This window comes from Mya arenaria, chromosome 7 (assembly GCF_026914265.1).
Source record: "Mya arenaria isolate MELC-2E11 chromosome 7, ASM2691426v1".
NCBI lineage: Eukaryota > Metazoa > Mollusca > Bivalvia > Myida > Myidae > Mya > Mya arenaria.
The window spans coordinates 1,647,232-1,663,630 of NC_069128.1; the positions used below are offsets into that span (position 1 = coordinate 1,647,232).

The window sequence follows — 16,399 nt, forward strand, 5'->3', positions numbered from 1 at the left end:
TTTGACAAAAGTATAAATAAAATATTCTAAACAAAACTATTCTTTCTCGGTGAGAAGCAAAAAAGGTATTCTTATGTTAATGATAAATGACCAAAACAACGAATGTTAAATTATTTATTTTGTATATAATCGTAACAGCACATATATCCTACAATCCCGCATTTCCTCAAAAAGAACACCTTGTATAACTGTCTAATCACCTCGAGACTACGACTAACTCCATTCTTGGTAACCTAGCGACTAGCGTGACAACTTTATTTACAAATAAAATATTAATATGCGTTCATACAACATCATTACATATGACAAGAACATATATCAACAGATTAATCAAAATATTAATTATTTCAATATTAATATGAAACATAAGAGTGTATGTAATATTGCTTATGCCATATTTGTTAATTACTATATCAATATTAATCTCTAGATATGTGTTCACTTTGACTATAAATCCTGATTATAATACATACGACAGATGCAAGAAATGACAATAGTTTCAAATGTGATACGTTTTCAATACATAAGTATGATATATTTTAAGTACACAATGTTTGCAATGTAGTCCTGCACTATGAATATCATGCTTCTATGGAATATGGTTTTAAGTGGTTTATATTCTGTTGACATTTGGGCGTAGAATTGGCCGTTGAATCTCACACTGAAAAAAACAGCATCAAACTAAATAACCTAATTGTTTTGTTTAAACAAGATACAAAATTATAAAAGGGTGCAGTAATGTGTAGGTATTCAAGACAAATAAGCAACAACAAACGACGAGATTGCAATTCACTGAATTGTTATAAATAAATACATACACTTTTATCATACACAAAATTGTATATTTCAATACTATAAATATACCATTTTAAGCAGTACAATTTTATACTATGATTTTTGTGTATATCAATTATACAGTCTTTATCAAGATATATTGTAGTAAATGTTCCATTGTATGCAACAGAAATACTGTTCTTATTTTTTGCAATGTATTTTAAAGTTATTATTGGATGTACGTCTTACCCTTGATTCGGTGTCGATGTAGTCATACACAGATACAGTCCTTGGCCTACTGAAGTCTCTCTCCGATGAAGACACACGCGAGGAAGGCTGTCGTCGAATGTCTTCTGGATTCGGCTGGTACATATACACCTACGGAAAAATATCTGATGAAACAATATAATGACATGCAAAGGTTTATATCTTAATACACTAACGAACAGTATCGTGTCATTACATTTTATATAGTTTTAGATAAGGCAAGCAAATGGGGGTCAAACGTAAATACATTTTGCGGAATTTTAATGAGGGGCATGACCAGTGCGGAACTAGTTGCATTGTTTGTACCACGAGTGCTTTACAGAGATCGTAATACAATTGTGATTTACTTTAGATTGAAATATGCTCTAATAATGCATCACTCTTACCTAAGATGTTCCTTTTTCGTTTTATATTAACTCATATGCTCAATATTTGGAATAATAAACTCTGTAAAATCAGATGCTCATAAAAATAGGTAAGTTTTTGTGTTGAGAAAATCTTCAGCGTAAGATCACTTGTTAAAAGAAAATTATAACCTCGTTTCCCCGGCTGTCGTTGATTATCTTGTGTACTTTCCATTCAACCGTTAATGTGTCCTCGCGTTTTTTCGGATACTTATCGGAGGACATACACAGGCCGCTTTTTGTATGAAATCGACCGATCTCCTCCATGTTTATTCTGTAGGAGAATAAGCACATTTACAACGTTAATATTCGCTTTGCAATTATATACGTCGACATATCAACAACGTATTTAAACTAGTTTAATATAAGTAAGTCTCAAACTATGCTATGATATAACGGGTGACAAGGGTAAAATGAGATGCTTTGTTTTTTTTACTACTGTGGTTGTATTCCTTTTTTTCGAACACGATTTACGAGACTTTCCTTGGTATGCTGAAGTCTCTCTCCGATGACGTCACACGCAAGGAAGGCTGTCGTCGAATGTCTTCTGGATCAGGCTGGTACATATACACCTACGGAATAAATATATGATGAAACATGAAAATGATATTCAAAGTTTATATCTCAATTTATTATAATACAGTATCATGTTTTTGCCTTTACAATTGTTTAATAAAATAAAGAATAAAATAATGCAAGCCGACAGGAGTCAAACCTAATTACTTTTTGCAGAATTTAATTGAGTACCATGACCAGTGTGTAACTAAATGTCGGATTTTTTTATTATAGCTAAATGATTGATGAGTTCTTGCAACTGCTTCTTTCTGGTGACGCGTGCTTTTATCATCGGTACAATATGGCCTTTAGTGATGGCCGTAGAAATTGTATGCAGTTTTTGCTCGGTGTGAAATCAGAATTACACAACTATTTGTGTGTGTGTGTGTGTGTGTGCGTGCGTGCGTGCGTGCAGGCGGGCGGGCGGGCGGGCGGGCGGGCGGGCGGGCGTGCGTGCGTGCGTGCGTGGGTGCGTGCGTGTGTGTGTATAAGAGTAGGCAAAGACTCGAGCTGCAACCATTTTAAATAATAGTAACAAAAGGCAATTTGTTACTCAAACATAATGATGATAATTTTTAACTTCGCCCAAATTGACCCAAAAAACGGACATCATACGAGGTGTCGCATCTATTTCTTTCCGATGGCGTGTGCATTTAACATTGCTTCTATATGGCCATATGACAATTATCATGTTTGAACACTTTTATTGTTTCTCGTTGAATTTTAATGTAGTTTGCTTGTTGTAAAATCAGAATATCACACTTGTGTGTGTAAATATTGGTGTAAGCAAGACAAGAGGTGTAACAACGGATAATGATTATAACAAAAGGCAATTTAAAGCCCAAAAACATTACTTGCCCGACATTAGCTCTACCATAACAAGAACGGCATATGCATTTGTTATACCAAGTAGCCTATCCAAATACCTTAATTATGTAGCAAAGTCAACACGACGCGGCTTCCAGAAATATTCAGTTATATAAAGTATTGATGGAGACTGTACTGAAGCAACTAAGTATACAATACAGTGATAAAATAAACCAAACAGTTTTTATTTAACATTTGGTTCAACGGTGGAACGGTACTGGTGGTCTAATAAGAGCTGTGCCCCTCTTAATATAGATGTGCAAAATAAATCCACAAAAAAACGAACTTACGTTTGACCCCCTATGACCAGCTGACTATTATAGATTATTGAAGCACACGCTCCGAGAAAAGCAGTCTATCTTACAAGTACATGAAATACGTATATGCACACTGTATATTATTGTGTGTACATGTAAAGGCAAATATCTTCGATGTAGAGGAAACAATACTAAAACGTGAATGTTGACAAAAGACATTGTTCAGGTTTTAAAACATGTTGTATTTGATGAACAATGAGTGCTTTACAGAGATTGTAATACTATTTTGCTTTACTTTAGATTAAATTATACTCTTACAATGCATTACTCTTAAAGAAGATTTTTATTAAAGTTTGCTTTTTTATTATACTCAATTTTGGGAATAATAAACTCTTTACAACTTAGATGCGCATAAAAAGATAAAAAAAGTTTTTGTGTTGAGAAACGTTTCATCGTAATATTACATTTTAAAAGAAAATTATAACCTCGTTTCCCCGGCTGTCGGTGATGATCTTGTGTTCTTTCCCTTCAACCGTTAATGTGTCCTCGCGTTTTCTATGATACATATCGGAAGACAGGCGCAGACCGCCTTTTGTTAGAGATCGACCAAACTCATCCATGCTTGTACTGCAGGTGTACATTTACAACGTCAATTTTCGCTATGCAGTTATATCCGCCGACAACGTAGATAAACTAGTTTAATATTAGTTGATCTCAAACTATGATATTACATGTGTCTAGGGTAAAATGAGATGTTTGTTATTTTGTTACTCTGTTTGTTCTCCATTTTTCCAACACGATTTACGTATACGTATGTGATAGTTTCAAAAAAATAATATGTGTTTGATACATAATTTATCACTGATTAAAATGCTGTGTCCCTTACCTGTCATTTTTGTCATTTTTGTCAGCATTTTTCTGGTTCTTTTTTCTTACAATAAGATAAACAATGACCACTGACAAAACTACGATAATTGCTCCCCCTGTTCCACCACATATTGCAGCGATGTACGTTGACGACAGGGACATTTTCTCAACAGTCGTTTCGCAATGTTCCCCAGAGTAAACAAAACGGTCATCGTTACTAGGGCATCTAAACACAATATTTGAATATAAATCGCAACTATTAATATATACATATTATATATTATACCGTTATAGGTTTCTTGTACTAAGAACATTAATGCACAATCATAACTATGTTCTGTTTCTTTAATTAGGAATCCACTGGTCGTACCAGGGCAGCGAAACAATCAGTTAAGCAATACTATATATAAATTATATTCTGTTTATTTTCCATCCATGTGTTGTTAAACTTTTACTCTAATCCTATGCACTGTAGGACAATATACGCAATTATTTCACGAGCATACTATGACATTATAGAACACGTAAATTATATCATATTTCACGCGTGCGTTTTAGAAATGGATACATTCTTATAAATATACGAGATATATAACTTTCCATCAATAGGCACTAACTATAAAGGCTCATGTCTCTCTCCTTAGCAATTAAACGAGTTAAATTGGCATGTTCAGAATATTTACCTGCACTGCGTGGAATTTGTTCGTCTGTCGAAGTAGCATACACCATCGTTAATGCATCCGCCGTTATTAGTTGTTTTACAAGGGTCAATACACTGAACATTGCCTTTGTCTAACTTAAGAACACATATTTCGCCAATTATACAGTTCGAACACGCACTCGAAGTCCTCTTTTGCTCCGCTAAAATTATTTTGTAATAACACAATGTAATACAAGGATATAACAAGGGATATATTAAAATCAATAGTTTATGCATATTCTCAAGCTAATAAGCCAGCTCAAACGTGTTTACAAATTAAATTTGTTTTTGCATTCTTCATTTGTCAGATTTTGTACCAATAGTTTTATTTTAAATACTGCTCTACTTTACATTGAAATATGCAACTCATTGGACAACAACAGTCTATTTATTCTAACACCCCCATAGTCTCTGCGAACTTGACGATGTGATATGAAATGAATATTTTAAAGAATTATTCAATAATTGTACGGCGGCAACTGAGAAACTACATTACCGTTCTGCAAAGCGTGTTCGATAGACGTTCTATTTACAGCCAGGGCACAATCCTTGCAAAAAGTAAAATTCGTAGGATGATCTGCATCTGCCATGCCACTTGTAGTTTTCTTTATATCCGTGAGATTTACGTCTCCTTGGCAAATGACTTCATAGTCACAGACAATACTTCCCTTTCTACAAAGAAAAACACACACAGCATGGTATGAATCAGTGTTTGACATGATATGTAAATGTATTTTTAAAAATAGTAAAATGTCAATGAACATCTGTATGGTGACCTATGTTCCGATTGATTGACATGTAATTGTAAAAAGCTGTTTTGGTTGTTCAAGAATAGTCCATGAATAGACAATTTAGAAAGAATAAACAATATGTCTCTAGAATTTTAAAGAACGTTCCGAATACTCTTGAATAATATTATGTTCATTTGGTAAATCTTGGTAAACTGATTTGGTGTTTAGTACTAGGTTTCCTTTAAAAGTTAATCAGTGTTCATAAAAGTTTGTCCAGTGCTAGAAAAAGGTCTAAATGACTATATTTTATTACTAGTAAATGATTCTCTGAGAATTACAGTACAATCTTTTGTGGGAAAAAAGGCGTTGATGGTTTAAATAAGAGCTCATTTACTGTGTTGGATCAAATATGCAGACAATTATAAAAACCAGATTAGTGAATTTGTGATTTGAACTTTAGACATTATATATTACTTCTAATTCTGTATTTAATAAATTATATAACTGATTGCCATATCGCAAAGTTTGTAAAAGGGTAAGTTGATAAACTTTGTTGTCATAATTTTTGTTGCAGATACTCTTTCTCTGCTGGTGGTCCTTACAGTGTTAACATATGACCCCGTCTGTATTGCATTCAAATTTAAAAAAGAGGTTAAATGAAAGACTTTTGGGCTTTTCCCTGCAGTAGTATTTGTTTAATCCATTTCGAAATACGTGATGTGAAATTACGTTTTTGAATGATTTATTTAAAAAAAAATTAATCCTCAAAATAAAAATAAAAATGCATTGAACGCAATTACAAAATGCAACAAAACCGAAAAAATAATCTAAATTTTGAGCGCACTACGTCGTAACTTTGCTATTGCCATAAATTCAATGTTGCTTTTTTACTATATATTTTCATTTTTCAAAAGGCATTTATGTTTTAAATATGTTTTAATATTATTTTTATACTTACACTGTTACTTTCATTAAGTAATTCACTTCATTTATAATATTTCATTCAAAAATGATGATATGATTTATGATAAAGTTTAATAACAATATATAAATGCTTTTTTGACTCGGAATCATTGGCCAGGTAGCTATTTAGTAAAAAATACGTATAAAATTATATCAACCGAAAGAAGTGTGACTGAAACTGCTGTTTGATCCGTTGATCCGTATTCAACTCGAGGCTGATGATATTTTATTTAAACTTTTCCGGTAAAATTCGTTCAAAATTCACTTTATTTAATGTCAATTTGCATGACATTTTTTCGTTCCAATTTCGTGCTTATAACGTATGACAAATTAGGGAAGACATAGATAAATGTAGATAAGTACTGTTCAAATTAATGTACTTCTTTTATTTAGATTCAAACGATTGGTTTAATTTACATTGCAGGTTACATGAATAAGACATTTTATAAACGCTGTGTGTATATGTTTCTGTTTAAAACCGTCGACTTGCTTCTTACAATCAAAGACTGAAAGTGAATTTGTCGGACGTTTTGTCACATACTATGGTGAAAAACGTTATCCTCGTTGGCACGATACTACAATTTACAAGCATGCTTTAATTCTGTGTCATAAATCGACCGCTTTATAATTTTGAATATGTATCTCGTTAATGTTATGTTTATATTTGTAAGCATATTGGACTTACTTCACGTCTATTATGTTTATTCGTTGAAACTTGTCCGTATTTTTGTATAACTGAGTGAGCTGAAAATAATCAATAATAAAAGAAACTTATATCCGTACTACTAACAAATCATATTGTTTACTTTAATATGTTTACCATTTGAAGGTTATACATTTCAAACGTATGACTTAGCTGTTGTATAGAGTAGGTGTTCTCTATTATACACAATTCTCAAAATCAAACTATATTTATGTTCTCCTATTAATGAGGTTTAGTTAATGATAGAGCGTACTAAAACTTGTTAGCTTCTAGTAATAAGCACACGATAAAACATTGCTAGAAGGGCATTGTACGAACCAGGTCTTTAAATTCAAGTTCGTATGTCAACTTCATCGATTCATTAAACGTCGCTTTTGTTAATGATAATTGCAGCTGTATGGAGACGGTTACACTACCTTAAAGGAAAATTATTATGCATCTATACCAGGAGTATTTTTTGTCCAAATTATAAAACAAAATCGAAAACTATACGTTATTATTTTACTGCAGTTGTTTGCCACTTCAATTTATTTCAAAAACGGTAAAACGTATTGATAACAAGTGTCAATTACTTAAAGTGCAAAACACAACGATTCAGATGGGCACTATAACATATTTGAGCCGCATCGCTTGATGCTTAGGTCTTTGGACGTTCATTTGCATTAGCTGTTTCATGTGGGTTCTTTAATCAAATGAAATTTCAGGAAGCAATACTGAAAATGCAAAGAGATATATCTACAATTGCGTAAAAAACATGTTTACAAGTCAGAACATGCAATGCGCATTTAGTTTACTAAATATGTCAACAAAAGTACATTATTAAATGACACCCACAATTAACATATTAATATTCCGACTAGCTGATTATACAAGTTGTTTTCCGAACCGGGAATCTTGATGGAACAATTAAGAAACAATTGAGGATTCATTTAAGTTTTGAAACATTAAACGTTTAAGACGGACACAAAGAAAGTAGTCGAAATGAATCGGAAAGAAACCCGTGGTTTCTAAGGAAATATCATGATTTGTCAAGCAAATGACTATGCGCCAAAAACAGTTCTTTTTGTGGAAAGACGTTTAAAAGAAATTGTAAATTATTGCAAACAGTCATGTCTTGGGTATTTTATAATCAGATGTTTGAATTTGTAATATTTATGACAGAACGTTTAAAATCGCTCATATACTCACCCATATAAATGTTTTTACATATAATATACAAAAATATTTATGCGTAAAATATTCTTTACCGATATTGAAACTTGAAGATGCATGTTTATTGCAATCACAATGCCCATTTCTCCAGAAACCAGATCGTTCTCTCTCGTTTGCATCCCGCTTCTTTCTTCTAATAGTTGTTACATTAATGGTAGCAGAAGTCGGTCCTGTTGTAGTTGTATCTGGTACAATGGTAGTAGAAGTCGGTGCAGTGGTAGTTGTATCTGGTGGAGTGGTAGTAGAAGTCGGTGCAGTGGTAGTTGTATCTGGTGGAGAGGTAGTAGAAGTCGGTGCAGTGGTAGTTGTATCTGGTGGAGTGGTAGTAGAAGTCGGTGCAGTGGTAGTTGTATCTGGTTCAGTGGTAGTAGAAGTCGGTGCTGTAGTAGTTGTATCTGAAAGAGTTGTAGTAGAAGTCGGTGCTGTAGTTGTTGTATCTGGAAGAGTGGTAGTATAAGTCGGTGCTGTTGTAGTTGTATCTGGTGGAGTGGTAGTAGAAGTCGGTGATGTGGTAGTTGTATCTGGTAGAGTGGTAGTAGAAGTCGGTGATGTGGTAGTTGTATCTGGAAGAGTGGTAGTAGAAGTCGGTGCTGTTGTAGTTGTATCTGGTTCAGTGGTAGTAGAAGTCGTTGCTGTTGTAGTTGTATCTGATGGAGTGGTAATAGAAGTCGGTGCTGTGGTAGTTGTTTCTGGAAGAGTGGTACAAGAAGTCGGTGATGTGGTAGTTGTATCTGGTAAAGTGGTAGTAGAGGTCGGTGATGTGGTAGTTGTATCTGGAAGAGTGGTAGTAGAAGTCGGTGATGTGGTAGTTGTTTCTGCTAGAGTGGTAGTAGAAGTCGGTGATGTGGCGGTTGTATCTGGTAGAGTGGTAGAAGTCGGTGATGTGATAGTTGTGTCTGGTAGAGTGGTAGAAGAAGTCGCTGATGTAGTAGTTGTATCTGGAAAAGTGGTAGTAGAAGTCAGTGATGTGGTAGTTGTATCTGGTAGAGTGGTAGTTGTTTCATTATTGCTTGTAGAAGTAGTAAGCTTTTGAGTCGTAGAAGGGGACGTAGAGGATGAGCTTGATTTTGTTGAAGGGCTTTGTGTATTGCATGTACAAACATCTCCATGTTGCAATGAAGTTACTCTGTATATTCCATAAAAAGCAGAAGCTGAAACGTTATGATACTATTATTAATATGTTTAAAATTTTAAACAATAAGACGTATCTAATTAGACCTAGGCTACTTTGGAGCCAAAGCGTGTCACAACACAGAGTTAGTACATGATGTTTTGTTATACATGGAAACATGACCCAGGGTTATGTAAATGAAATATAGCATATCTTTATGCCTAAACAAGTCAACAACTAGTAATGGTCATAAATAGATGTCAAACAGTACACAGTACATAAAGCCTAGAACCTGTAACTGTTCAAATGGATTATTCTGGCGGTTTACTTATCCTATTGAATTGTATGGGGCTTATGCCAGAGGGAACCAAATAATATTAAAATATGGAAGGTTTTGGTATCTTTTGACCTAACCCAGCGACTTATAATCTCTCTGGTTTCATTTTTACTTATATCATAATAAGTAAACAGTTGTTTAAGCAGAGTCTCATGTTCATCGTTAAATGTATATTTCTATACATATACTGTTGCAAATTATGTTTTCTTAAATTAAAGAGGCATAATATAGATTAATGCGAACCAAAAGTTTAAGTACAAACATATGGTTATTGGATGCATAAATAAATAAGCCATTCTTTGGCGCCTTTTTACTGGAGAATTTGTGACGTAGCAATTAATTTATAAAAGCTTTTATATTTTTTCTGTACACATATCATTTTTTATGTTTGAATCACTAAATTCAAATGATAATAAATAGTAATGCGTATTTTTTTATATTTTGTTTGCATCAACCTATTTGTGCCTCTTTTCCTTCTGGTTAAGTCCTGAACAAGTACTTCACATGACTTACCTAAGATAAAGAACGTCTGTAACTGACAAAATCGCATGGTAAATATTCTGTAAGAAAATGAAAAGTTCATTTAAGAAAATATATGAGCTTTGAAATAAGAAGATATTTATATATAGATATACAGCAAACGCATTGAAATTGTTTATAAACTAATGATATTTATTACAAAAAATTAAAATCAGAAAATATATGCCAAACAAGTCGTTAAATTACTCCTATAAAAACTGGCAACTATATATATATGAAGTATATGCACAATGGAAAGGAATTGGAAGTCAAATGCAGTTTCTACAAATGTATGAAAAGTTCGTATGAAATAAAAATACATGATTAGAGCAAAAAAGTCCATTCTAAAATCAAAACATACGGTGGCATATATAGAGGTGACATATTTAATCTCAACGCTATGTTCACTTATGTAGCATTTGTTGATATACATGCGTATGTATTGATTTAAATACGAGTGCCACTTTAATATGTCGCGGCCATGACGTACTACATAGATATCTGGTGGTAACAACTTAGTTATGTTATGGACACGACTTACTATGTCGTCCCAACGAAATAGTTTTCTCAGCGTTGTTGCCACTATATCTACGTCAGAAAACGAGATAGTGAGTCATGGTCACAACACAACTAAGTCGCAGCCACGTGACACCTGGTTAGGAGAGCTAAAGACCCTTACACATGTCAACACTATGTCACAGTTGACAGTTATTTAGCTTAAATGTATTTAATACAAACAAATATAAATCAAGAGAACTATCTTATAATCTATTTTTACAGTGATTATGTTACAGTGCGGTTTCAGTTTCGCCCCAAAAGATAGAGTATGCAGAAATAGAAGCACTGCATTCAGTCCTTTAGATAAGTAAATGTTCAAGGTCATCACTTGATCCAAAATGTTGACTTCTAAAATTCAAATTACTATCATGTTTTCTTTAAGTAATTTGATAACACATTTTAACTACTAGTCCAAGTTTAGAATCATTTATGATATAAATTTTAATATTCCTACTATTTCAACAGATTTTGCCTTAAATATACCTTTTCAATATGCTTGCGGGATAGTAAAGTAAATTGGTCTTCTTTTTTGATAATTTTCTTTATCGATAAATAATTGCGTTTCATATTAAACCAAAAACGCTGCCTTGCCAGAACCAGAATCTTACGTTGCAAATATTTTAATTTGGGATATCATAAATAAATAAGGTATCACTTTTCTTTTTCTTATTGCATTCTAATGACTTTATCGTTCTCCCTGCTTCACAGATAAGGTAGTTCAGTTAATATAAGTGAAGACTTGTACTAATTAGTGTACCAAATAAGAGTTATTTAAGTGTCATACAATCCTACACCGTTCACGTTATCATTTATACTATTTCTCAATATTACCTTGTTTGCAGTTCGCATATCTAATCAATCGCAATCGTAATGGAAAAGATGGGTGTGTCATGTTGACCGTTTGCTTACGTTTATTGTTGAAAATAACGATTATTAATTTACACTCGGTTGAACATGAAGAATAGTTGTTTCAGGTTTTTATTCTGAGAACATTAGTTAGTTACACTAACATAAAAAATATCACTCGACTGAAGGGCAAAGACACAGTTCGATTTGCGCGCTTACATCAACCTTTTCCAAAATGAAATAAGTAAAAAAAAAACAAATATAAAAAGGCCTTTGTAGTTGTGAAAAGTGTGCTTGATGGCAAAAATACAATAAAATATGACCGTTGACAACAACAAAATACAAAATGATACATAAGAAATGTGTGAATGATGATCATGCACGTTAGCTTTAAACATAAATGACAGACTCCGTAGATAGTTTGCGTTAATTCTTAAAACCTAATTGTATGAGGTAAGTGCATACAAATATCAAATTGCAAAACACTATATCTCGATGGAGATGGATGTAATATGCACTACGGTCGTAATGTCAAATGTAATCACTTTTACCTCATTTACCAATTGTACAGCTTTGCTTGACTGTGCTTATCGTGGAAAATATTTTACTCTCTTTCTTAATTATTGCAGGAAACGTTATTAACACACACGCACGCACGCACGCACGCACGCACGCACGCACACACACACACACACACACATTTAAATTGTCACATACGGCCGCAGTTATTCTTCTGCTCATACATATACGTCTGAGATTTAAATGTAATAGTCACCAAACAATATTTGGACGTTATTTCAATAATTGTACATAAATGATTATTGATTTTTAAATTGTATATTTATGTGTTAATGCAACAACAAAGCAGATGAGTACATACTGAATGTCGAAGCAGATGCTTAAGTTACCGCTGTTTATCAATGAAATTGCTCTGTGATTTCCGTAACTGCCATTTGCTTTATACTAAACATTCATGGGAAAGGAGTCTCATTTCAGATAACATAGGAAGATAAAGAAATAGTCGTTAGCATTTCTTTCATGTGAACCTGTCTATTGATCGCAATTGTCTAGACTTGGTGCGTAATGGATTTAAAGCTGATTTAAAACATAATGCGAAGTTTGGATCGATGCATATTTCTCTCTTGGAGATTTAAACTAGTTTGTCAACATTTACTTAATTAATTTTCAAGCAACAAAAAATAAATGTGATTTGATGTCGTGAGTGTCATTAAAAGTACTAATAGGACCCTTCGGTATAGGTTAAATCCGTTACTTGTTTACGTTTTATTGAGAAAAGTGACAATCTAGAATTTAAATAATAGTCCAAAGTCTGAAAGGGCTTACCTTACAGATATTACTTAGCTGATACTCTTTGAACGTTTAATTTTCCCGACAAGAAGAGTTTTCAAAAGTTCAACGTAAGTCCCCTGTCCTCAATAATGCATAACACTTATTTAGAGATTTCTTTTTCTTAAGAATCTCTGACCTATCTGAACGATTTCAAAACAATGGTGTGGAAACCCCTGGTGTCCTTTTATAGTGTATATGCACGTGAAAACTGATTCAACGCGCATAATGATTTTCAAAGACATTATTGGCCCCGATTGTGATAAAAATTAAGAATCTTACGTACCAGAAAATATTTACAACAATTAGAGCCAGACATCGGCCCATTAAATTAAAGCTTCAAATTTGTTGTGCCCTATCTCATTTACGAGCTATTTAGAGTATAGTGTGTCGACTTTGTGAGTCCCTTATACTGCCTACATATTCCTTGAATCTCGCGTACCATAAGATGGGATTTCAGTATATATGCAAAAAGCTACAGATCAGTCCATGTATATTGTAATGAATTTAATATACTCACTTTTACTCATATGTATTCAATCCTTTATTTTGAATGTTCACTTACTCAAACAACTGACGTTATAAGAGCTTCCATATCACTAAATTTTCGTACATTTAAATCAGTATCAGTAATATGTTGAATATAACTTTTTTAACCTGCTTGCAAAAGGCCGATATAGAAACCTTATTTAATAGAATAGATTGCCATGTAAAGTTTCTTCTTATCGCATATGTTGGAAAATATCGATAAGAACAATCCTAAAGAGTGAACTACAACGTAGTACCATGATGTAAACGCCCTTTATCAAAATGTATACGAGGCACTTTCTCAAATAAGTATAGTAATATTATATTACTTTTCTGTGTAAGAAATGTTGTAATTTAGTTAATTAAACAGGATATTAGATTTGTTTAACCATTCACGATGTTGAATACATGTTTTTAAATGGTGTTTCAAGTGTATACAATTGATTTATTACACATTGTAATAACTTACATGTAAATATGTGATATGTTTTTTTAATCAATGTGTTTTAATTATGCGTCACACCAAATTAGATTCAAAACATTTTTATGTGGGCATTAAATTTTAATCTTTATCTCATCGAAAACTGACAAAAATTCGAATACGATGGAAATAATCTATTCAAAGTTAACTCATAAGTCCTATTGTCAGTTATGAACACTTATTGATTTCAAATTAACTAATGATTTTTGTCTGAGTTTTGTTTATAAGTTTAATTATAATTTGTGTAGGCATTTGAACTAACATATTGCACAACAGTTTCTAGCATACATGTACCGCTTTCCGTTTGAAGAAGATATAATCAAGAAGAATCCAAAACTAAGAAGGTACTCTTTGCGTGACAATTACTGAAATATGGCAGCACACTTAAATAACTAGTTGTATATCCATTTATTTGGATAAACACATATGACTTTCTACAGAGGCGAATAGAATGTGTTTTTTTTATAAATGGAAACTCTCAAGTTGCTGAGTGGAGCTCTGTATAAGTGAAAAAAATCAGGAGTGTAAGTATTGTCTGCAACAGCGGTATATATTCCGTAACACTTTAAACCTCGACGCAATTGACTGACAAATGAATATAAAATGTGTAAAATGAGGTAGGGTAGACAACTCTTCTGTTAATGAATCAGCATGTAACAATTATTCCCTTGTCAATAACTAAACATTTTCGGGCGTCTCCTAAGTCCATTGGTATCGGCTAATGAAAATATATGGTAGGACATTGGCTAGCCGAGTTTAATCCAGCTTTCACAAGAATATTTGTCATATGGAAAACATAAGTATGAGTGTCTGTCTCGTCTATAATTTGGCTTCTTTGACAATATTGTTAGTGACATCCGTTGTTAAAATCTTCTTGGTGACGTCATCGTGACTGGTGACCTTAATGCGAGAATAAATCAACGGTCAGACCTAGTTTAAATCTTAATCTGCAGAGATATGTTATTATGCCTGATGACGATATCAATTGTATAACTTGAAATTTACCGCTAAGTAAATCCGCAAATACCTAATTAAAAAGGTTTGGGAATAAATTGATATCACATTGTAAAGAATGAAAAAAAATATTGTCAATTTGCACATTGAACCTTGTAGTTTTACATGATATAAATTCTTTAAAAATTATGTTGGAGCAAGCGAAGTAAAATGTTATTTCAAATTACAAATTATTTTTGACGTTTAAATGTATGAAAGTTGTGCATATTACAAAATTTCGGTCCACTGTCCCATTGAATTTGTTATGAATGTCAGGATCCTAACAATATGTTACATAAAGAATTGAGAATCCCAATCCCAAGAACTAATGAAATGTTGACCATAAAAAGGTATCTGTTTGATGATGTAAATGTTTGCTTATGGTAAAATAAATATAAATAAGTATGTTAAAAATATTTGTATTATCTCTTAGACTAGTGAAATCACCCAGGTTAATTTGAATTTACATTATTCATTAAGTCGTTGATACAGAACATCGCCAATAGAGGTGAACTGGGGTACCCCTGTTTCACCCAAGTGGAATAAGCGTCGAAAAACGGGGATCTCATACACGACTTAACACAATTAAACATCGCTTAAAGCGCATAAATGAACTGGATACTTACAATTTAATTTCATGAATCGTGACCAATGCCACCAAGACATTGTTAAAAACCATTTAAAACACAGTACAACTGAACTTTTTCAGGTTTGGAAATAATTGAAAGAAAAATTGAAATACTGTCCGCTATAGACTTCCCTTTTCGAAACCGAATTGATTATAAGTAAGCTTCTCCTTCTCAGCTGACCCTTTTGTAAATCTGTTTAGTAAAATGTTAAAATACATTTTGGCTAGAATGCCAATTAGAGTGATTCCCCTCTAGTTTTGCATCATTCACATCATCCTTTTTAAATATTGGTGTGGTATTGCCTATTTTTGATTCCTGGGGATACTTTAGGTTAAAGAAATTTCGGTTATTGGTTTCACCTGTCAATATGTTTCTAGTATTCTCACAGTTACTATACACTGTTTGCATCGTGTCACACAGACGCCAAAGTATTGTACAGGCTTGGTAGATTTAAAACTGGATCCAGGTCACATAAAGTTGTAAAATTCAAGATTAGAACTAGAACACTTTGTCCTTGTCATTGTTATGAATTTAGTATGTTTATTTATTTATAAAAAGACAACATTTCAGATTATTTGGCTAGCAGTTTTGTGAACGAGGTTTTTAAAGCAAAATCTCTACATCTTTGCGACACATGTGTTTTATAGTCGTAATGGATCACAAGTAATCTAACATGTGCATGTTCATGATGTTGTCTATGTGCGTTCATTTCACAGTCAGTTACTGAAGCAATTTACACTGTAGTTCTGG

General features: G+C 32.9%; 1 protein-coding gene and 1 long non-coding RNA gene across 2 annotated transcripts; both read right to left on the reverse strand.

The window, feature by feature from the left end:
* Positions 1-442: 442 nt before the first annotated feature.
* On the reverse strand, positions 443-1,668 carry LOC128241875 (uncharacterized). The gene is made up of 3 exons (XR_008262498.1): positions 1,578-1,668; positions 1,024-1,152; positions 443-661 (listed from the first exon to the last, which is right to left on the reverse strand). It is a non-coding gene; the product is annotated as an uncharacterized LOC128241875 (long non-coding RNA).
* Positions 1,669-5,149: 3,481 nt separating this feature from the next.
* On the reverse strand, positions 5,150-13,635 carry LOC128240400 (mucin-2-like). The gene is made up of 6 exons (XM_052957036.1): positions 13,539-13,635; positions 10,262-10,308; positions 8,336-9,451; positions 7,407-7,504; positions 7,071-7,129; positions 5,150-5,363 (listed from the first exon to the last, which is right to left on the reverse strand). The coding sequence occupies exons 2-6, from the start codon at positions 10,296-10,298 to the stop codon at positions 5,150-5,152; spliced, it is 1,524 nt and encodes a 507-aa protein (XP_052812996.1). The 5' UTR covers positions 10,299-10,308; positions 13,539-13,635.
* Between the last annotated feature and the right edge of the window lie 2,764 nt (positions 13,636-16,399).

Bases quoted from the DNA above. Each gene is read 5' to 3' on its own strand.
- LOC128240400 (XM_052957036.1), bottom strand. From the start codon at position 10,298: ATGCGATTTTGTCAGTTACAGACGTTCTTTATCTTAG. The intron at 7,505-8,335 runs GTAAAGAATATT...TTTTCCTTTAAG, and splicing joins ATCTTCAAGTTTCAATATCG to GTAGTGTAACCGTCTCCATA. The intron at 7,130-7,406 runs GTTCGTACAATG...GATTATTTTCAG, and splicing joins AACTTGAATTTAAAGACCTG to CTCACTCAGTTATACAAAAA.